The sequence below is a fragment of the Hevea brasiliensis genome, chromosome 5 (genome assembly GCF_030052815.1).
Source record: "Hevea brasiliensis isolate MT/VB/25A 57/8 chromosome 5, ASM3005281v1, whole genome shotgun sequence".
Classification (NCBI taxonomy): domain Eukaryota; kingdom Viridiplantae; phylum Streptophyta; class Magnoliopsida; order Malpighiales; family Euphorbiaceae; genus Hevea; species Hevea brasiliensis.
This window is the reverse complement of record NC_079497.1, coordinates 106,312,833-106,335,576: the sequence shown is the minus strand read 5'-3', so window position 1 is coordinate 106,335,576 and position 22,744 is coordinate 106,312,833. Positions and strand designations below refer to the sequence as shown.

At 32.1% G+C, this 22,744-nt stretch overlaps 3 protein-coding genes and 1 long non-coding RNA gene across 7 annotated transcripts; 2 read left to right on the top strand and 2 right to left on the bottom strand.

The window, feature by feature from the left end:
* Positions 1–2,402: 2,402 nt before the first annotated feature.
* Positions 2,403–3,762, top strand: LOC110646196 (uncharacterized). The gene is made up of 4 exons (XM_021799578.2): positions 2,403–2,831; positions 2,953–3,026; positions 3,118–3,200; positions 3,301–3,762. The coding sequence occupies exons 1-4, from the start codon at positions 2,646–2,648 to the stop codon at positions 3,702–3,704; spliced, it is 747 nt and encodes a 248-aa protein (XP_021655270.2). The 5' UTR covers positions 2,403–2,645; the 3' UTR covers positions 3,705–3,762.
* Positions 3,763–4,283: 521 nt separating this feature from the next.
* LOC110646197 (uncharacterized) lies at positions 4,284–5,465 on the top strand. Its single transcript, XR_009149052.1, has 3 exons — positions 4,284–4,689; positions 4,798–5,201; positions 5,291–5,465. It is a non-coding gene; the product is annotated as an uncharacterized LOC110646197 (long non-coding RNA).
* A 1,103-nt stretch (positions 5,466–6,568) lies between these two features.
* Positions 6,569–15,742, bottom strand: LOC110646200 (uncharacterized). Of its 4 annotated transcripts, none has more exons than XM_021799583.2 (13): positions 15,462–15,742; positions 12,574–12,843; positions 12,301–12,424; positions 12,072–12,147; positions 11,674–11,770; positions 10,942–11,044; positions 10,694–10,827; positions 9,899–10,076; positions 9,441–9,595; positions 7,823–8,032; positions 7,345–7,692; positions 7,116–7,242; positions 6,569–6,915 (listed from the first exon to the last, which is right to left on the bottom strand). In XM_021799583.2, exons 2-13 carry the CDS (start codon positions 12,694–12,696, stop codon positions 6,764–6,766), a joined length of 1,827 nt encoding a protein of 608 aa, XP_021655275.2. In that variant the 5' UTR covers positions 12,697–12,843; positions 15,462–15,742; the 3' UTR covers positions 6,569–6,763. The 4 variants fall into 4 exon arrangements, with proteins under 4 accessions (XP_021655275.2, XP_021655274.2, XP_021655276.2 ...); XM_021799582.2 differs by having other exon boundaries at positions 12,574–12,802; positions 15,462–15,706; XM_021799584.2 differs by having other exon boundaries at positions 12,574–12,727; positions 15,462–15,706.
* Positions 15,743–17,587: 1,845 nt separating this feature from the next.
* On the bottom strand, positions 17,588–21,442 carry LOC110646201 (probable protein phosphatase 2C 68). Its single transcript, XM_021799587.2, has 4 exons — positions 20,677–21,442; positions 20,020–20,384; positions 18,283–18,519; positions 17,588–18,158 (listed from the first exon to the last, which is right to left on the bottom strand). Exons 1-4 carry the CDS (start codon positions 20,987–20,989, stop codon positions 17,913–17,915), a joined length of 1,161 nt encoding a protein of 386 aa, XP_021655279.2. The 5' UTR covers positions 20,990–21,442; the 3' UTR covers positions 17,588–17,912.
* Positions 21,443–22,744: the final 1,302 nt, after the last annotated feature.

The following is a 22,744-nucleotide window of genomic DNA, read 5'->3' as shown; positions in this document are numbered from 1 at the left end:
GATGGAATAAAGACATCTTATTTATCATTATGGCACGGGAAAGTTAAAATTAGCAACAATTTAATTATTCATTTTGCTCTCTTTGGAATACCTTTATCAAAGAAACAATGTGATGCCTTAGGTTTTAATGCCATTAAACAGTACACTTTATAAAATTGCTTCTTTTTTTTCCATTTAAATATGTTTAAAATTGCCAATAAGGGGACCGTCAATAGTCCGATTAGGATCTGTTTGGTATTATTACTAGAGATGTTATTAAGAAAAATACTTCTTTAAATACATTAATAAAAGAGTATTAAAAATAATTTAAAATTAAATTTAATAAGTTATGATAAAAAGAAAACTTAAATAATTAAATAATAATTTCTTTTCTTAAAAATTAGTTTTGACCCTTACAACCTCAGCGTCAAATAAAACTTATTATTTTTATATATTTAAAGTATAAAGAACGAGAATGTTTCGAATTTGAGCATTTTATTTATCTCTTTTAAGATTATTCACCTTTATTGTTAAAAATAAAGAGAGCTATATATACATTGGTGAATAAACGAGTCTACAATGAACTTTAACTCAGTAATATTAGAGTTATCTTTAAAATTATGAAATCTTAAATTTAAATTTTAATAGAGTTATACGAAACTTTAAAAGCTCAAAATTCATTAAATGATAATTTATGAAATTTTATTATTTAAACTTTATCTATTATATTTTCGAGGTATAAAATATATGACTTATTATTTTTAAGAGAATTAATAAAATATCCTCTACTCAATTATTATTTTTATTTATTTCATTCCTTTTATAGTCAATTAATTAAATCATCAAGATTAAAAAAAAAAAAATTAGGGCTCATGCCCATCAGTAGATTTAACATGAGAGCATTGGGGAATGGGAAGTTAAGTATTTTAATTTCTTCACTTCTCAAAAAATTTATTATTATTTTTATTAAAAAGAATTCAAAATTTTTCTTATTCCTATATAATTCTCATTTATATAAATATAAATTTTTTTTTTCATAATCAATTTTTTTTATTTATAATTATATTTTTGCGAGTACTTTTTGAACGAATTCCAAACTAATTAGGGTTAATTATATGATCTTTTTTCACCATTCACCTCTGAACAAAATAACTGCCCACAAAAGGTAAAAAAAATAAATGGATTATGCAGTAATAATTATGTGAATAAATCACTCTAGCAATGTATAAAAGTGATTAAAGCATGTTTCCTGGGGCAAAGCATTTTGAGTCTCTCATCTTTTTAAAGTTATAATTAAAGGTATAAGCTCCACCTGTAATGAAGCCACCTTTATATTCTAGTAGTTTCTATGAATAATGTGTTTATATAATTATAAATAAAATAAAATAAAATAAAATCTCAAGAATTTATTGCATAATTATGAGAATACAATGTTCAATTGATGCCATACATAAACTAATTCAAAATATTCCATTTATCTTTTTGATGAAGCCCATCCTAGCCCAGCAAGCCACTCAAGAACTCATTTTTAAATTTTATTTAAATTAATTTAAACATTTCAATTTAAATTTAATTTAATTTAAAATTAAAATTTTTAAATTAAATTTCTTGATTTAAATAACAAATTAAAAAGCTTAATTTTTTAATTTTTTAAGTAAATTTATTTACTTAACTTAAAAATTAAGAAGCTCAATTTTTTTATTTTTAAATTAAACTAAATTTAAAAATTAAAAATTTTAAATTAATTTTAATAAAAAAATAAAAATAATTAAATTTAATATTCTCAATGGATATATGAGTGAAATTGAACATTAAAAAAAAATCTCTCTTTCTTAAATGGGCTTAGGAAATGGAATCATTTTTGGGCCTAAAACAAGAGTCTTCCCAAAGGTTAGGCTAAGGCTTTTTCCACTGTTTCAGAAAGTTATGCTAACGATCAACTACTGATAATACTCATTAAAATTGCTAAATCTAAATTTAATTAATATTTTTTAAATTTAAATTCGTCCTTAATTTAATTATTATTATTTAAAAAATATTTAAATTTATTTAATTTTATATATTTTAAATAATAAAATATATAAAAAATTATTTTTTATTAATAATTTATATTTTAAAATTTTAATAATTTTATAAAATATTTAAATTTTATTTTATTTATAATAAAAATATAAAATTTATAAATATTATTATAAAAAATATATTTTATATTTAATTAAATATTTATATAAATATATTCATATAATAAATAATCTACATATAAAATTTAAATATAATTCCAACAAATTTAAACATATTATTATACACTATTGAAAGTCATCTTATTAAGATAATAAGATTCGATTGGGCTCCAATGCTTGCTCCCTCACCGCTAACATGAGCAATTTTAGCCAATCAGAATTTAACACAATTTCCCTAAGCATTGGGTGTCCTCCACGAGCCTTCTTGAGGCGTGGCTTCTGTACGATAGATTTTTAAAAATCCGTACGTAGACGCTCCCTGAGTGCCTCGTGGCACCGTAGTGTGCCACCACTGCCAACACAAAGCACCAAGAAAAAGCCACCACCTTCATTTTCCACAGCCGCAGCAACTCACACACAAAGAGGTAGGTGGCTGATCATTAGGGTTTTAGCTAACGCTCCAATAATCTTCCATATTTTCCATCAATGAGGATCAGGAAACGCTGGGATGCTCCTCGTTATTTTTCGTCACTTACACCGCCTCCAGCACCACCGGATCTCGTCTCATCAACTGCTCAACCACCGCGGCCGCTTCCATGGCCAAGAACCCACAGACCACAAAAGCTGCTGCACCAGCAAAGCAGAATCAACGTTTCTATTTGCTCTAATCAGGTGCATATAAAATGGAAAGAAACTGGTTTTCTTTATTCTTCTTGCTTGCCTTTGAAGCTTTTTTTGTTCTCCTTCAAGCTTAAAGCTGACATTATTGTTCGTTTTTGACGCTATAAATTAGAACCCAAGAACCGGCGTTGGAGGAGGAGGAGGGGTTGCTACAAAGGAGAAAAGGTCCACTGCAATTAACGAGAGGTTAATTTCTTTAATTATGCTTTAACATTATAGTTTAGTTTAATCTCAAGTTTTTATAGATCTTTTTACGAATTTTCATGTTCGTGTGTAGTGTGAATGATGACAAATGCAGCAGCTCCATTAGTACAGAAACATCAGCTGCAAACTCGGTTTCTTCATCCTTATCTCGCCATGGTATGAGACATTCCTATACACTACTACAAATTTAAAATACTGTATAATATAATGATTATTCAGTTAATTTTCGCATGAAATTGATTAATGGTGGTGATAGGATGGTGGTATGAGGAAGAGAAAGTGTTTCCATTGAAGAAAAGAAGGATTAGCTTGGAAAGATTCACAACTCAAGAATGTGAAAACAAGAACAAGGAGATGAAGGAGGTCACCAATGCCAGTTGGAGGTGCAGAAGGGCAAATGGTGTTGGATGGAGATGCAGCAAGCAGAGACTAGAAGGCTATGCCATGTGTGAGCACCACATTAATCACTCAAGGATGAGAGATCAGAAACGGCGTCGAAATCCTCCATCAAATGCATCCCGAAGGTACTGGGGATCGAATCAGCAGCAGGAAGTTGGAAAAGATTTTAGGGTTGGTAAGAAGAGGAGGAGCAGGAGGAGGAGGATGCTGATGATAAGCACTATACTTGACCGAACAGTGCCTTTGCTTGCTACTAGCTAGTAGCTAGAGGCACAAACAATTTGTAGGTTTCTAATAATTAGAAGAACATTGCCATGTACATATGCCTCCTTCTCTTTTCTTTCTTTCTTTCTTTTTTTGGTTATTTTCTTGGATTAAAAGAAAGGACGAACACACAGAATAGTTAATCGGTCGTTGAATATATATACCAAAGCAGGTATAAAAAATTCTTGTTTGTCATTTTCAATTCAAATTAACTTATTTCAAATCATGGGAAATTACTCAGGACATTGACCTGCCTAACCTGGAAGATTTGGGTAAGTAAAATATTGGCATCTCATGATTCTACAGTAAGCTAAATGATTACAATTTATTAAATGCTTATTTATCAAAACGAGAACAGATAGAAGAACAACACAGGCAAGGATCCATCTTGTGTAGAAAAATTGATAATACAACATAACCAGCTGGGTCTGTCCAAAGGGCGCAAATTGAGAAAAACTAAACCAGGGAAAGCAACCTTCAACGACTCTTATCCCCAACTCTTGAAAAGTGAGACCTTTAAAACTTCATTCTTCAAAATTCAAAAAGACGTGATTTTCTTGGATACTTTTCCTCCTTACCCACCAGCCTAAATATTTCATTTCCTTATATTTTTGGTTTTTTTCTTTCTTGCAAAAGTCAAAAGAGGAGAAATTAAGATGTATTTTGGCAGTGAATTCCCACATTTTCTACAGAGAAGTGCATTACCACGTATACCAACAGCAGCAGTAGTTGTATAGTAGGGGTGGAGGTGGTGGCAGCTGCTTCTTATTGCAAACAACTTATAGGTATTGCAATTGGTTTGATCGTAAACAATGGAAGCTCCAAAAAGATTTCAAAGAGAGACTTAAGAGTAGAAGCTTTTTGGCCAGATATGACAAGACCTACTACCATATATAGAGATGGAACCCATCAACGATTCTAAGCAGCTCGATCAGATTCTACTCCAGGCTCATAACATCTCTCAGCCCATTCTCATTGACTGGTATATAACTAATATGACTAGCCTTAATTAATTGTTCTATGTTTACTGATTCAACGAATTTGCACAATGATGATCTCAATTAGATGGTAATTTTACTTATGCTTTTAGGTATCAACTATGGGTTTGTGCTTCTAATATATAGGATGACAGCTAGGTGCCGGAAATGCATCCATTTGAAGCCCAAGTTGGAGAAATTAGCTGCTGAATATGATACCAAGTAACCCTTCTCTCCCTCTAGCTCTCCTGTGTGCTTAATGCAAATTGGTGGGTTAACAATAGATTTCATATAAAAATTTTACATATATGAATACATAGGATCAAGTTTTACTCTGTGGATGTCAACAAGGTACCTTAATCTCTAGTCAAGAGAGGAAACATATCTGTATGTTTGATAATTCTCACCTCTCTATTAATTAATTATTTCCTTCTAATTATGATCATTAAATAAGTTTTCTTCTTCTAATGATCTTTGTTTTCTTTCTTCTCTCTGCCAGAAGATGCCTACAATTCAGGTACTTTCACCCTCAAGTTTTTGCTTTATTGTATTAAATTTGCCTGATAAAGTTTGACGCAAACGCTTCAATGAATTGTATTATTGCAGCTATGGACGGATGGAGAGATGAAAGCATAAGTAATTGGAGGAGCTTGTGATTGAACAAGTGAGAGAAATTATCCAAAAATTCATATGATACATGTAATGTATGGTTTCCTGATTTAAGCTTGTAATCATGATTATGTGCATTAGTCTCAATTCCATTCCATCTTCTTTACAAGGGTTTTCTTAGAACTCAAATGTTGTTGGGAGGAAGGGGGGCGCTGGGGGGGTGCGGTGGTGGTGGGGTGGGGAAATAATTTGACTAGTCTAGTTTGCTTGGGCTTGGCAAAGCCGGTTGTGCAGGTCACAATGTTCAGAGGCCTCCAGATGTGACCTGTAGCTTGAGTTGAGATCAAATTGAGATGGAAGCCTTGAGCATGTAAGGCCATGAACTAGAAAGTCGTGAGCAAGGTATGATATTAGATGGAGGTGGAAATGGAAAGTGCTACTTATGTGGTTATTTTAATTTATTAAAATAACTTTTTTTAATTTTAATTTAAAAAAAAAAAGTCTTTTTAACAGCATAGTTAAAAAAAAGAAAATTACGCTTTTATTTTCTTTTTATTATTTTTTTCTTTATTATTTTTATGATTAAATTAATTAATAATTATTATGAATAAAATTATTTTATTTTAACTAAATTTACAATAAATATAATAATTATATGTATATTATTTATTATTAATTAAAATTTGATTTATAATAAACAGAATAATTATAATAAATTTTTAAATAATATTTTATTAATATATGATATTTTATTAATATTTTAACTTTCATAGAAAAAATAATAATCATAAATAATAATTTATAAATTTATTTTAATTAAATATTAATTTAATGTTAATAAAAAAATTAATTAAAGAGATTTTTTTAAATAAAATTAAATAATTTTATTTTATAAAATTAAAATTAAATAATTAAAATAAAATAATCACTTAAATTGTGGGATTATTGATGCAATTTACTCCGAAAGGAAAAGAGCCGCTGCCATTGTCATTTATTCACTTCAGATAAAAACAAATTGCAATATACACAAGAAATCTCCCCGAGCGTTCCCGGTCTCCATCAACAACAGATTTGTAAGTCAAGTGCCACGATTGCATTGTTCACGCATCGGCTTCAGTTGCCATCTCTCTCAGCCTCTCTGATAAGCAGATTGCCATGTTAGATGATTTTGATTTCTTTTAAAGGGGCAACGTAAGATTACCCGCTAGGCTTCTAGCTCAGCTTCATCTGAAAATTCATTGCCAACCAGCTTTGATTTAATGCACCAAGAAGGCATTAATTAGAACTTGCGAAGTGCAGACATTATAGTTTACTTGCAGCATTGTTTCAAGGAACATTATTTGATTACAAGGGCATTTGAAAATCTGGAGCCCTTACAGCACATCATTATAAATTGCACAATGAAACTGAGCCGCGAGGGCACTAGGCGCAAGGTTTATAACTCAAAAATGTAGAGATTGCCGAAATCTCTCAGTGCCTAAAGTGTCTCACATTCGTAAAAAGCAATGAAACCCCATGCTTGTTGCAGCAGTCTATGGCATCCTTATCCCTGATGCTCCCACCTGGCTCTGCAATAACACCAATCCCAGCCTCACATGCCTCTTCCACTGCATCATTCCAAGCTGTTCAAGAACCAGTGGTCTAAGCATGTTAGTACAGAGACAAAAGTATTGATTCTTGATTAATCTCATGAATAAGAGATCATAATCAGCAACTAAAATTGTCTATTGAGAACTAATCTCATGAATTATTAACTTTCTATTTATTATCAAAATCAGTTTATTCAACTTAAATGGCAATGACTCCATTTGGGAACAATTACCGAATGGAAAGAATGCATCGCTGGCCAAAGCAGCTCCTTTGACCTCATCTCCTGATTTCCTCAAGGCTATTCTCAAACTTTCCAGCCGGTTTGGCTGCCCGCTTCCCATGCCTAGCATACAGTTATTCTGCCCAAAATGACACATGGATGAGAAAATCCTTTGGATTATGTGTCCACATTTAGTTTTAAGCAGAATTTTCTAAAATTTAAACATCAGAAAAACACAAACCTTAGCTATTACTATGGCATTGCTCTTTATATGCTTGACACACAGCCATGCAAACTCTGCATCACAAAGTTCACTTTCTTGTGGAGCCTTCTCAGACATGACACCGAATTGAATATCTTGGGGGGTCAAGTCATCTGAATCCTGAGCTAACCATCCACCACCAACTTGTCTCAGAGACAGCTTCCCTTTTTCATTCTTTTTTGCCTCAAGGATCCTTAGTGTCTTCGATTTTCCCTTGAGAATCTCAAGCCCCTTTTTTGTATACTTAGGAGCAACGACAATCTCATAAAACATTCGAGTTTCACCATCAGTTGGGCTTCTAAACTCCCTGATTTCCTTAGCAAGAGCCTAGAAGCAAAGCAAAATAAAAGCTCAGCCTACATAAAACAAGTTTAGTTCACTGTCGGACTGGCTTCTCAGGTTAGTCAGGTAAAAAATACAACCTATGTTGGGGCATGAAACCCATAAAATAACTTACCTCATCAACCTCTATATTGAAGGCTACAATGCCACCAAATGCACTCACTGGATCTGCTCTCACAGCCAGCCTATATGCTTCATGGATATCATCACGAGAAGCTACCCCACAAGGATTTGTGTGCTTAACAATAACACAAGTAGGGTTCTTAAATTCTGATACACAATTCCAAGCTGCATCAGCATCTAAGTAGTTGTTATATGACATCTCCTGCACCAATATAACTCATAAGTGTGTCAAATCTCATACAAATTATTTGGAGCAAGAAAATAAAAATGCAGATTAATCCAAAGAAAGTCAAGAGGCAAAGGCTCAAAATTATGAACATCACATACTATATGATTTAACACTGAAGATTTCTCACTAAAAACTTGTGCTTGGGAAGCAGCAAAATGGGTTAAATTAAAGGTCATTACAAAAATAAGGGACAAAACAAAGAATTTCACTGGCTGTGGAGCAAAACATGGATATAAACGTATCACCGCAGGATACTTAGTTTTTGTATTTTAATTTTATAAAAATAAGAAACTGTGTAATAAGAGAAATAAAAATAGAATACTAAGAGGGAAAAGGTTTCCTGCTGAGAAAAGGCAGGAAAAAAAACACACATGAACATATTTAAGTGCAGCTAATATCAAAACAAAAGGGCTTTCCAAATTTTTTTGCATATTATCTGGAAAAACCCTCTATATAACTGAAAAGCATAAAACCATGAAGATGCCATTGACACAATCTTCTGTCAGAGTAACAGCAACTGCAAATAGCAATATTGTTCATAATTTGCAGGATAATCAAACAATCTGTCCCATAAAGGTTGTCCATGATTACTTTTTAGGATGTCCTAAAATATAAGCCATTTAAAAAAAAAAAAAAAAAAAAAAAAAAGAATGACTTTGCATTCTACCCTCATTAATTCCACTGTATAATATGCTATTAATTATAACTTTGTGTATTTCAAGACAAACAACTCTAAATAACGAGAAAGATGCCAATTTTTCTAGAAGATAATGAGCTACAAAATGAAAAATATGAGTTGCATGGTATTAATTATGTTTTCTTAAACTGTGGAAAATGAAAGGTTACAACCTTTATGGGACAGAGTAGCAGAAGAAAACATCCTTAAGCTATCAATTTGAAAGCAAAGGTCACATAGAAAAAAGGGCATAAAAATAATATTAGAGCTGGCCAGTATAATTTTTTTTTACTACATAAAAGTTCTTATCTCACTATGTGCTTCCCACAACAAAACTCACGTCTATATTGATAGTAATGTTGCCAATTGGTAGAGGGAAATACTTACCTACAAATGGGTATGTATACACTCATCCAATCTATAAATGACACATCATTTAAAATCATAATGGGTCCTAAAAAATATGGTAGATCCTATCTAAAATCATGGTATGCCAATTTTTATTGATGGGGTATATATACACCCGGGTGTACTAAAAAATTTTCCATCGGTAAAATGTTCTTACAAAAGTAGACACATGCTACACATTTTCACTGCAAACTCGAGAGGTTTCATCACCCAATATCCAATATAACTGCCATAATAATAATAAAAGCAAGCAATAGCGTATAAGGTCATAATCAAAATACATCAAGATTGCCTCACCTTCCCATGGTGTTGAATAGCTGTAGCAATTCCACCAGCATTAACCTCAGAAATACTCTTGTCAACATAAAATGCAGCCTTTTGGTGAGGATTTTCACCATAACGAAGAGAACTCTTAAGCGAGAGAGGCACCGTTAGACTGGGAGGGAATTTATCTTCGAACATATAAATAATCCAGTCAATCTACAAATTTAAATACCTACTACAACCAATTGAAAATCAAATTTACTGCCACACATTGTCACAGGAAAAACTTCATCTGTTTACATTTTTTCTTCGTCTATTGTCTCTCTTTTTTCCTTCTCCATCATGAATTTGTATTTCAGAAGATTATTTTAATTTAGATGATGTCTTCATTTATTACAAATTAAATGTTCTCTCGCATGTGTTTTATGATTGCCCCATTAATAGTGCTGAGCTAGAATGCATGCTGAAAAACATGAGGATCAAAATTGTACCTCCCACAGTTTGTTTCCAAAGCCACTCAGAAACTGCAGAATCATAAGAAGCAACATGTTGAAAAGCTTTCCAGGCAAGCTTTCTACGGAACTGCTGATCATCCTGGTTTCCTTTAAGGAAATCTAGCAGTGCGGGATAGTCTTGAGAGTCAACAACCACCAAGACATCCTTGTGATTCTGTTCAACACACACAGATCAATTATAATCTGAAATAGGAAAAAAAAAATTCAAATTTTCCTTAGAATATCACAAATTAATCACTTTTGTTGCATTCAACTCAATGCTTAAAAAAGCAACATTATGGTCTTCCTTGCAAATAGAATGCCCCTATTTATTTATTTCACAGCAGTATGCATACAATGGTGGCATAGCCATTTCTACATTTTGAAAGAAATTGGATATTGCCACCTCGTCAAGTCTCCAAAATGATAAAACTAAAAAATGATTATAATGTAATCAACTAATATGCAGCAGCAGCAGCGGCAACTGCTCACCATTAGTAAAATTTGCCTAGATTTTCCCAAGCCAAACCCAGTCTACAGTTATGGCCAGGCTGGATTTCCACCATAGACTTAATGGTACCTACCAGTACAGTTTGATTGCTGGCTTAATCAAAGACCCAGTGGATTACCAACACATTTTTTATCAATTCTCATGAAAATGAAAAACTAGTATCATAAATAGTAAATTTATTTAAACATTACAGGTGTATATTTTAACTATAAAAAAAAAAAAAAAAACAGCAACGAAAGCAATCTTATCAATGATGCTTAAGTATTAATACTAAGATCAACCTTTGCAGCAGCTCTGATCATTGCAGGGCCACCAATGTCAATGTTCTCAATTCCATCCTCAAACTCAATTCCCCCAGTTGATGTAACTTTATCGTAAAAGGGATACAAGTTCACCACTACTACATCAAAAACACCTGTAGGACAACTCTTTTAGCAGAAAAAGACTACCAACTACACAAAATATATTGTACCAAAAGACAATACTTTACAATCAAGGATTTACAGTACCAAAGTTTACCACAACTCACCAATTTCATGTTTATTAAGAGCTTCCATATGATGCTTCTGATCCCTTCTAGCAAGAATACCCCCATGGATGTTGGGATGTAAAGTTTTCACACGACCATCAAGCTATAACAAGAGAATAGAAATGACATCAGCTTTGAATAAAATATTTTCATCAAAGGGAGATTAAATGGAGAGAGGGGTTTTAAAAATGGCTACTTAAATGAATGTAGTGTAATGCACTTTGCTACATTTTCCAATGCAAAAGCGGTCTCTTATATTAATATAAGTTTAATAAGTTGAAATTTTCAGTAATGTTCTTAACAAGATAAAATTTAAAGAATTGATTAGAACCATAACTCTTTTCAGATAATCCAAATCTTTACCCGATCATACCTAAGTCAGATGCATACAGGCCACCTCGAACAAACATGGATTGGATAGCAAACTTGATCATCCAAATATAAGGAGAAACAAAATGAATTGAGAAGATTAATAGTGTCCATGTCATATGTTGGTACATGCCTAAAATCCATAAGCCATAAATTACACAAAAGAACATGCATATATCAGAATAGCGAACATAATATTCTCATAACCATAAAATTTCAACCTCATGAATAATCATATTCTGATGAAGAAAAGAAAATAACACTGCACTCACAGTAATTCGACTTGCAAGAGCAACTTATGCTAGAATAACCACATAAAAAGAAAGGCAAAAATAAAAAAGAACAAACTAAGAATCAGTTTACCATTTCAGGAAAACGAGTAAGTTGCTCCACTTTAGTTACAGACACCCCAATACTTTCTAAAGCAGATGCTGTTCCTCCTGTTGAAACAATTGTGTACCTCCAATTTACAGAAGAGATCACCATAAGACATTAAATTCCATGAGGCTTAAATATTTAATTTAAAAATAAAATAGAATGAAAAATGAAAGAAGGATGGAGAAGAGGGGCTCGGTAATCCAGTTTCAAACAGCATCCAATAGAAAATGGATTTCCAAGCTTTCCTCCTTTTTTTCATATTTTTTTTTCCCAAAAGAATCAAACAAATTGAAAGCAATAATTCCAGGATAAATGCAGTAAAATATAAAATTTTCAAAATTAAAAAGATGAAACAAATAAAAAAGAAATTGCAGATAACTTACCCTAAATTTTGTAGCCCGCTACCAAGAAAAGCCAGGTCCTTTTTGTCCGATAAAGATATCAGAGCTTGCCTGCTGACTGAATCCAAATAAACCTCATACATAAATCATAGCCACTGTATTTGAAAAAATAAAAGGAATATAAAACTAGTAAAACCAAGAGACAACTTGCACAGATAGTAATACTGAAGAACCTCAAGTCTTGACATCCTAGGACAGCATTCAAACATACCAGAAGCAGAGGCTTGAGGCTCATTCTTTGGCACTGAAAGGGTATGAGAGTCAGCCATGGCTTTAATAGCACTATAACTTGACCGCAACGAGTTACCGTTAACTTGAACGCACACAATTGAAGTCTGAAAAACCATCAAAATTAATAAAATGGCACCCAAAAACACAAAGAAAAAGAATGGAAGAGAAGACAAGAGTGCAAAGTTTCAAACTTTAAATAAAAGAAAAGAAAAAGGTTTTGGAGAAATTTCAGTTTTGTTGAGATTGTATTTACCAATTGAGAGCACGAAGCGGTGTTGGTGATTCTTTGACGAAGTAGGGCAAAGGGAATGCGAGAAGACAGAGAGTTGGAAGTGGCGGACGTGGTAGCAGCGGAGGAGGTAATCAAGCCATACATATTTCTCTTATGAATTTTTTAAGGTTCAGTGCTGAGTGCAAGGGAAAGCAAGTAGCAAGCAAAGCAGTTAACTTCGACAATGACAATGTAGGTGCCCACCGAGCAACTGAGCAAGAACCCACAAGAATGAACACCAATAATGCCGTACTGCACATTTGTTTATGTCCAAGCACAGATGATGTGATTAAATTAATTTTAAATCTGATCAAATTAAATTAATTTTACAATTGGCTAAATTAGACAAACACAATCCATGAATGGACATAATAACACAATACATGGTATGAACATAAAAGACAATAAACTTTTTTTTTCTCAAAGATACTGAATACAAATACAATATAATCATGTGATTATACTCAACTCAACTCAACTAAGCATTTATCCCAAAAATTTGGGGTCGGCTATATGGATTCGCTTTCTTTGCTCTAAATGATTTTGGGTTAAATCCTCATAAATGTGTAATGCTTCTAGATCATGTTGTACTACTCTCCTCCAAAGTCAATTTACGTATACCCATTTTTTTCTTTCTATCCTCTAACCTAATATGCTCTACTTGTCTAACTGGAGCCTCCGTATGTCTACGCTTCACATGACCAAACCACGTCAATCTCCCTTCTCTCAACTTATCTTCAATTAACACCACTCCTACATTTTCTCTAATACTCTCATTACAGACTTTATCTAGTCTAGTATGGCCAATCATCCACCTTAACATTCTCATCTCTGTAACTCTTATCTTAGACGCATACGACTCCTTTAGTGTCCAACACTCACTACCATATAACATAGCCGATCATTGTACGGTTAAATTTTTCTTTCAACTTATTGGAAATCTTGCGATCACATAAAACTCCCACGGCACGTCTCCACTTCAACCATCCGGCTTTAATCCTATGACTAACATCCTCCTCATATCCCCCATCTACTTGAAGGACTGAGCCAAGATATTTAAAGTGATTATTTTAGGACAGTACCACTTCATCCAAACTAACTCCTTCCCTATCACCAGTTTGACCTTCACTCAACTTGCAATGCATGTATTCTGTTTTCGTTCTACTTAACTTAAAGCCCTTTAACTCTAGAATACTTCTCCAAAGCTCTAAATTTCTATTGACTCCTTCTCCCGTCTCATCTATCAGAACAATATCATCCGCAAACATCATGTACCAAGGAATACTCTCTTGTATATGTTTCATCAATTCATCTAAAACTAATGTAAAAAGGTAAGGGCTTATGGCTAATCCTTGATGTAATCCAATTGAGATCGGAAAATCTCGTGTCCCTTCCCACTGTGCATACAATAGTAGTTGCTCCTTCATACGTATCTTTCAACATTTGTATGTATCTAATAGATACCCTCGTTTGTTCTAACATATTCCATAAGATATCTCTTGGAACACTATCATAAGCCTTCTCCAAATCAATAAAAACCATGTGTAGATCTTTCTTCACATCTCTATATTTCTCCATCAAGCTTCTAATGAGAAAGATCGCTTCCATAGTTGAACGACCGGACATGAAACCAAATTGATTAAGAGAGATAGAAGTATCATGACGTAGTCGATGCTCCACAACTTTGTAGTATGGCTCATGAGTTTAAATGAATCTACCCAAACTCCTTTTTTTCGTAATTTTTTAAGGAAATTCAATAAAAGAAGTAAACGGGTCACGCACCCACCATATCCAAATCCTAAAAATTGAAAAAAAAAAAAAATCAAAACAACAGCAACGAAAAATCAATAGTTTAACAAAAATTAAACAAATCACACTAAATTCAACAAAGTTTACATAAATGGATGCATATTACAATGATGGATACATATAACATATGAATAAACTACATCCACCTGCAAATTACAATATAAAAACTGAAATTTTGCTAACTTTGCAAGTTCATATCTTAATCATGGCATTGTTAGCTGTACAAAAAGCAACTGTAAGAGTAAATAATTAGGACACCCGCAAAAAATAAAACAGTTGCCCAAAATCTCAAAAAATATGTACAAAAATATTAGATCCTAAAGAATTGATATAATTTAGTTGCATTAAAGAGCCTCCAGGAAATGATAGCAGAAGCCTTTGAATATGTTTAGTTGGGCTCATGGTGAATGGCATATCGGACCTATGAAACTTTTTATTGATTGCACCAATATTATCCACCCACTTTTTTAAAATTTGGTTAAATCGGTTATATATATATATATATATATATATACCATTTTACAGCAACTTCTTTCATCAGCTACTTTGCTATAAAATATTCAAACTACATTTCAAGACATAAAGACTAAAATTTTTATAAGAAAATCTAAAACTTCATATAGTATGAATAAAGAAAAAAAGTTCTCTCATTTTGCATGCTCAAGAGTTAATTAGTTGATGATATTTATGATGAATATTAATTCAAACCCATAACGCCCCAGCACGTCTAAGCATGAGTAAATTCCGAGTGAAAAACATGACCAAAGTGAAGACACGAATTGAATTCAGTGTGTTCTTCAAGCAGAGTCAATTCCGACAGAAATATATGAGCAGACGAGGACACATGTTTCAAAATTAAACCACATGCCGACAATACACAAAATTTCTCAGTAAACAACCATCAAAACCCACAAAATTAAGAAAAGAACCCACAAACATGCAGAGCCAAACCTGAGATAAGAAGCTCAAGATATAATTTTTCCAAGACACAAAAATGCTGAATTTTGCTCATAATAAACCGCAGATTTATTATTTGTTCACTGGTTTTCTGAGAATCAAACCTGCAATTCTACGATTCTGCTATAGAGGACAGAGCAGCCAAGCAGCAGCTGCGCTTGCAGCGAGATCTAGGGCGGCGGCGAGAAGAATAGAGTTACTGGCTTGGAGGAGGTGAGACAGCAAAGATTCCTTCAAGGGCACAACGCCAAAAGGCTGTGAGAGAGAGAGAGAGAGAGAGAGAGTGAATACGGCGAAGTGATGGACAGTGAGAGACACAGATGACTAGGCGCGGGCGTGCGGCTGCAAAGTAGGCATGAGAGTGTGATTTTAGGTTTTGGCTTTGCACTTCAAACTGAAACGATGTAGTTTAGTTAAAAAGGCGTTTTATATATATTACACTAAATAAATTATAAAAAAAGGGTAATATGACATTTATATAGTAAATAAAAAATCTTTATAAATTTGGGACTCAAGTTAAAGTTTATAATATTGTTTTGCATGGATATTAAATAATTGATAATTATTTTATTTATATATTAAATAATAAATTAATTAGTTAAACTATATTATTTAAAATATTATTTTATTTAAATTTACATATAAAATATTTATTAATTTATAAACTACTATTTATAAAAGATAGAAAATATTATATATTTAATTATATTATATTTTTGAAAACTTATGCTGTAGTTCATCTACTTATTAACATATAATATTAATATAATTATTGGATATACTACAATAAAACAAAATTTGTATAAAATAATACTTAACACTCCTTCATCCTAAAAAATAAGCTTTCTTTTTTTTATCTGTTCTATAATATTTTGATATAATAATTTATTTGTTAGTTTTCTTAGAGATGGAATTGATCGGGTTTTATGATATCTAACCTGATCAAACCCTCATAAGATAAGATTAAGTAGTATATAATCAGGTTTATAATAGGTTCGAGTTTGAAAAATAATATTCATAATGGATTCAGATCGAATTTTAAATTTTACAAACTAGATATCCATTATTTGAATCTGTTTATATAAAATACTTAATCAAATTTAAATATATGTTTTTTATAATAAATTTTTATATTTTTTATTTTAAATAAAATATAATTAATTATTTTATGAAATTATTAAATTTCTAAAATATAAATTATTAATAAAAATAACTTTTATATTGATTATTAATTAAAATATATAAAATTAAACGAGTTCAGATTTTTTTAAATAATAATAATCAGGTCTGGAATTAGCTTAAATAATTAAAAATAAATTTTAATCGAATTTAAGATGCGTTCGAGTTTTGAAGATATAAATTGAGTTTAGATTCAAACCCATTGTTATCTCTAAATTTCTTAATATTGTCCCTATTTAGTATGCGTTGAAAAGATAAAATTTATTAATTTCAATCATAATTTAATAATATGAAATAATAAATTTTTAAAAGAGTAATATAAGTAGAAAGTTTATTAGAAAAGACTAAATAAAATTTATTACTTTAATTATATTAATTACATTTTCTTAATTCATATAAAAGTAGAAGTAAGTATATATTTTTGGGCGGAGGGAATAATTAAAATGATGAATTAATATCATATATGAGTTAACTCATGTTATTAAATTTATCATTATAATTATTATAGATAAATAGTACCATAATTTTATATATAATTTATAATTTTTATGATATATTATTTCCCATCCATTTTTATTGTCGCATTTGAATTTTACACAAAACTTATAACTTTTATGATATATTATTTCCTTTTATTTTTATTGTCATATTTGAATTTTACATAATAATTAAAAAAATTATTAGATAATCTTGTTCTTTTAAAAATATATTAGTAATTGACTAAATTATTTTTTATCTCACTTAAAAAATTAAATAAATATTTATTATATTTAATAAAGATAAAAATTAAAATTAAAAAAATAATAAATAATAATCAAAATGTGATAGATCATTTTGAACAAAGGAAAAACCAAATGTGAAAGAAAATGGACGAACTTTCTATGATATACAAATAAAATGAAATTCTTGTTATCATTTAGGTATGTTTAAAAAATATTTCAAAGGGAGATGGCATGTAGGCCATCAAATTTGATAGAGAATCCCAAACCTGTAGAACATTAAATTGAGCATCGAAACTGAAATAACCAATACTAACAATACAAGCAGAAAATTATTGAAACATCGTGTATAAATTTTACAAACTTGTGTGTACAAAAGTCCAGCATGTTAAACCAAAAAAAAGACAGTAGCTTCCTTGACAGGCTTATCGCCATGCAGTACGTACCAAAGTTAAAAGAAATCAGGCTCCATGAACTAGATTAAATTTGAAAAGAAAATTGGGAAGAAAAAGAAGAGGGCGGGTAAGGGAACAGCACTCAAATGTTTTTGAGAGACTAGAAGAGGAATGAAGGCAAAAACTTGCCAAACTCTTCAGTGGCCAAAGCTACCATTTCAAGCAATGCATGCTACTTCGGATAATGGACATTGTATTACCATCAATTTCCATGGAGAATGTTAAAATTTGATGGTCCAACAGTGTCGAAAAAACCTCGTATTGATACCTCTGGTACAGCGATATTTTTACTCAGCAATTCATGGTCTATAAAGATGACAATCACTGTTATATCATCATGGAAAAACCGCCTGCTTCCCTTATCAATTTTCTTAAGATCATCATATCTCATCTCCCTCTTCTTAGCTGCCTCTTTTAAAGCCGTTTTAACAAGTCTTCTTGCAATTCCCTAACATTTGAAGAAAATCAAAGGAAAGGCAAAAATGAGTGCCTTGAAGATCAAGAGCGCAGGCGCGCGCACACACACACAAAAAAGAAGAAGAATATACTATATACATAAAAACAATACATACAGTGCGTGGATAATTATACACAATTTCCACAGCTTCTTGGTTTGTCATGTGTTCCCAAAGCCCATCAGACGCAAATATGAGAAATTTATCATTGGTTCGTAAAACTCTTGAACATATGGATGGCTCTGATGTTAGCACAGGTCGGCGAATTGGCTCAGGAAGGTGAAATCGTGGAAATGAAGGATCAAGAGAAAACTCTGGCCTCTTCAAGTATGCATCACCTATAGATCGGGATACCTATTGATAACATACCAAGAGAAAAAGAACAAAGGGGAAAATGTATTTAATCAATAACCGATAAATTCATAATGCACATATGTTGTACAAGAAATAAAGGGGAAAAAGTAGTTTAACAGGACTGGAAAACCCTCCTAACTGTTAAATGAATATGTTTGAACTTTACATCATAAGTTATCATACACAACTTGCACAATGAGCTTGGCAGGTGAAAGACACAGAAACACACACACACATATATATAATGTAAAATGTTGAATCCAATCCAATTTCTTGCCAAACAAGGATGAATAAAGAAATTCTCATTTGAACCATACAAGAGCTGCTCTTTTTTTTTTCTTTTTATTTTAATGCCCAGTTCTCAAACAAGAACTCCAGATGAAGGGCTGAGTGCTTCCTACCATCATGCAAATCCTTCCAGCTAGCGAAACTTCTGATCTCAAACATCTTACTAATGTCATCTCATAATCAACAGTATTAATATTAGTATTTTTATCACTGTTTCTAACTGTTCCTATACTAAGATGATGACATTTTTGGAAAATATTAGTATAGTTAAACACCATTGTAGCAGTAAGTGACTGAAGTTCATTACCAAAAAAAAAAAAAAAAAGACTCTAGATTATGGTTTTATAGGCACATTTACAACCACATTAATTCTAAATCGTCTTAAAAAATATTTGCACAGGTAACAAGAATAAAATGTAACATTATGTTTAAAATGGTATAAACCACTAAATGGTAGGAGAATTAACACTGTGAGGCACGCCTCTGCCAATTTAACTTTGTCCAGAGAGTTTTAATAATGCTGTATGCATGAGTCCAATTGTTACTCCAGATACTGCTGGACTAACTCTCTCATTTAATATCTTAAGAAACTGCTGTTTGAATACTCCAGATACAAGCTGGAAAAGTGAAAAACAAAAGTTGAAAAGGGAGGAAGAGGAGAAAATATTAGCAAAAAATGGTGGAGAAGATATTCCCAGACTTCTTAAAGTTTTATCTTCAATTAATAAATTCTTCAACCTACAATGTAAACATGTCAAAACTCATCCATCAGACACAAATGGTACCCAACGCATCCACATCTCCTTAACATAAATCTACCATCTATCTCAACGATAATACTATGGAAAATGAGAATAGAAACTATACAAGTATACTAAACCATTGATTGCTACAAGATGGGTCAGAAAGAAATATTGAATTTGTTATTAACAATAGATTACTTATGCAAGTCAAGGTAACAATAAAACACAATGATGCATTTCTAGTACATGTCAATTGCATTCTGTAAAAATGCAAACTGAATGGCCTTGGAAAGAAAATTGAAAAGATTATAAACTGAAAAACCACATCTGCACTCATTTTAGTGATGCAAATTGAATGAAAGTGGTTGTATATGCACAAAACTTTTTCACCCTTTTAAAAACGCTGGACAACACGTGTTGGAACTTCTAAACAGGGACAGCAGCAGGCAGCATCAGAAGAGAAGCAAACCTGAATAATGCCTTTGATGCGCCAAACACCATGCTTCATAACTACAATATGTGAATCATCTGGATGCAAGGATTTGAGCTCCTGTCTAACCTCTTCCAAACATGCATTATGATCCTTAGTCAACTGCTCAGCATGTATCTTATTAGATCTACCTAAACAACCGATTACAGCTCGAGAATCACCCAGATTTGCAACGAATAATGTCCCTCTCCATATAACTCCAACCAAACAACAAGATCCAATTGCTGCAATCAATGGTTTTAGTCCACAAGTCCTACGTACAAGAGTAAGAAATCCATCCTCAGTTGCAGAGAAGGCGCTTCTAAGGATTTCTTCGGAGATGGTTCCTCTTTCTCCAGCAAGCCCTACAGTAGAAAATAATGCACAAAGATATCAATCAATAAACTTTCTGGGATTGCTTAAAGACCATTACAGAAAAGGTTTCCTTCATAATCTGAAGACTTTCATCAGAAAACAATTCAACCGCAAACAAAAACTCAGAGACTCCAACAACATTTTCCAATTCAATAAGAACCCAAAAACTACTAAAGTTAAAACTCAAACAGAAAGCACAAAAATCCTCTCACATCAACACCAAAATCCAAAATATAATAAACCCACAGGCTAATCTGATTAAAGAAATGGAAAAAAACTCACTCATGAGATTTTTGAACAGATGGTCACAAATGAACCTAGATGCATCGGGCCCACCATGCCCATCATAGACGCCAACAAAGGTGGCATCGCGACCAGTTTCCACTTGACTATGGTCTTCAATGATCTCATTGGCTTGAACTACAGCGAAAGAGAATTCCCCATAAGAGTGTTTCTCGAGGTCTTTGGACCAGAGAAGTGAGTCACCGAAGGAAGAATCATCATCATTATTAACACTATCATCCTTGCTCATACGGGCATATCGACTGACAGGTCTCCAACACGCCATTGCTATCCTTGCCAGCCACGAGAACATCCCTCATTTCCTTTTAAACCAAAACCCACTTTACAGCAATCAACAACAAAAAGATAAAAAAAATCACAAGATTTTGATTTTGATAGCTTGAAGATTGAGAGGATTGGGAAATTGGGTCAGTAAGAAATAAAGGGTAGTGAGATAGCGGTGGATCATACTAAGTAGTGGGAAAAAGAGTAAGAAACTGAAAGGGGGGGGGGGGGAGAGAGAGAAACCCTAGTAAGAGAGGAAGCAAATCAAATGCGGAGAGAAAATCAGAGACGCATTGGAATTGAAGAACAAGAAATGGCAAGAGATTGATGGATCATTCCGCAAAGAGTAAAAAATCCGAGATTGAGTGCTCTTGAGAGAGGGAAAGGTAACATCAGGGCTCTGAGAAGCAGAGGGGTAGAGAGAATCAGAGAAAGCAAGAGAGAGAGAGAGAGATGCAGAGGCAGAGTGGAAGGAGTCTTGGAGAGGAAAGTTGACAATGGCTCAGACTAATAAAAATAATTTTTCGTCACTTTATTCTTTTTCTTCTCTTCCTCCTCCTTCCTTCCTTTTGTTAATTTTTTAATGGCCACTAGTGAAATGATATAAAAAAACTGAAGAAAAAAAAACCTTCAGTCCTAAACAATAATTTTACATTAAGGGGGAAAACGAAAGAAATTAGTAATTTAATTAAGCAATAATCATCATTCATATTATTTTAAAATTAATAATTTATTAACCAACCAATTACGACCGAGCATTAGATCAGTTTGACTTAAAATCGAACTGAATCGTTTGAACCAAATAATGAATTTCACGTAAAAAAAATAGAATCAAATTAAATTGATTTAAAAAAAGAACTGAATCAAACTAAATTGTTTCAGTTTGATTCAAAACCATGGGTTATTCTCACATGGCCAATTAACTGCCCTAAATCGCAAATTCTCAATTTGTTACCTTAAATTATAAATCTCCAAATACATTCAATGATTCATACAGATTCAATACAATACAAGTCATCGCAATAATGTTACATTTGGTAAGGCATAATATAATGCAATATAATCAATTATTTAATACAATCAAAATTATAAGTCATTACATTCCTTTATTTGGTTGTAAAATAAAAATATAAATAGTATAATGTAATGATAATTTTTATTTTAGTATTTAATTTACTTATAATGTTAATAATAAGTAGTAATAATTATAGTGATTAGTAGTTGAGTAGTAGTAGTGGCTAAGTGGTGATAGTAATGGTAGTGCTGACAGCGTTAGTTAGATGGGGGTGGCAGCTGCAAGGTGAGATAGTGATGCTGATAATTGCCAAGTAGTGGTAGAGGTGATAATAGTTAAGTGTTGAAAACGGTAGTGATAGCAATTGTGGCAACAAGACGGTGGTGTTGGTGATAGTGGTGATGGTAACAAAGTAGGAGTATCGGTGATAGTAGCTATAATGATGGTGATAGTATTAACAATAAATTTAAAAAAAAAAAAAACAATACAAGTAATCAAGACTATAACATTTTTATATGTAATAACCATTACGTTACTTTAAATATAATTAATTACATTATGTAATTGTCATTTTATTTTGTCAAAATTTTTTATGTTATCAAATAAAGTAATCAAATATGCAAGATGATCATGATTACATCATAACTTTGATTATGGCATACCAAACTTGATTCAATGCAGATTCAATACCCCCAACAAATAGCCAAATACAATACAATACAATTGTCGCCATAAGATTCATACAGTACAATCAGATAGATTCATAAA

Coding starts and splice junctions, on each gene's coding strand:
- LOC110646196 (XM_021799578.2), top strand. CDS start 2,646: ATGAGGATCAGGAAACGCTGGGATGCTCCTCGTTATTTTTCGTCACTT. Junction 2,832..2,952: donor TTTCTATTTGCTCTAATCAG/GTGCATATAAAA, acceptor GCTATAAATTAG/AACCCAAGAACCGGCGTTGG. Junction 3,027..3,117: donor TCCACTGCAATTAACGAGAG/GTTAATTTCTTT, acceptor GTTCGTGTGTAG/TGTGAATGATGACAAATGCA.
- LOC110646201 (XM_021799587.2), bottom strand. CDS start 20,989: ATGTTCTCGTGGCTGGCAAGGATAGCAATGGCGTGTTGGAGACCTGTC. Junction 20,385..20,676: donor TCTGTTCAAAAATCTCATGA/GTGAGTTTTTTT, acceptor TTTCTACTGTAG/GGCTTGCTGGAGAAAGAGGA. Junction 18,159..18,282: donor TGTATAATTATCCACGCACT/GTATGTATTGTT, acceptor TTCAAATGTTAG/GGAATTGCAAGAAGACTTGT.
- LOC110646200 (XM_021799583.2), bottom strand. CDS start 12,696: ATGTATGGCTTGATTACCTCCTCCGCTGCTACCACGTCCGCCACTTCC. Junction 10,828..10,941: donor TCTTAATAAACATGAAATTG/GTGAGTTGTGGT, acceptor GTTGTCCTACAG/GTGTTTTTGATGTAGTAGTG. Junction 6,916..7,115: donor CGATGCATTCTTTCCATTCG/GTAATTGTTCCC, acceptor GTTCTTGAACAG/CTTGGAATGATGCAGTGGAA.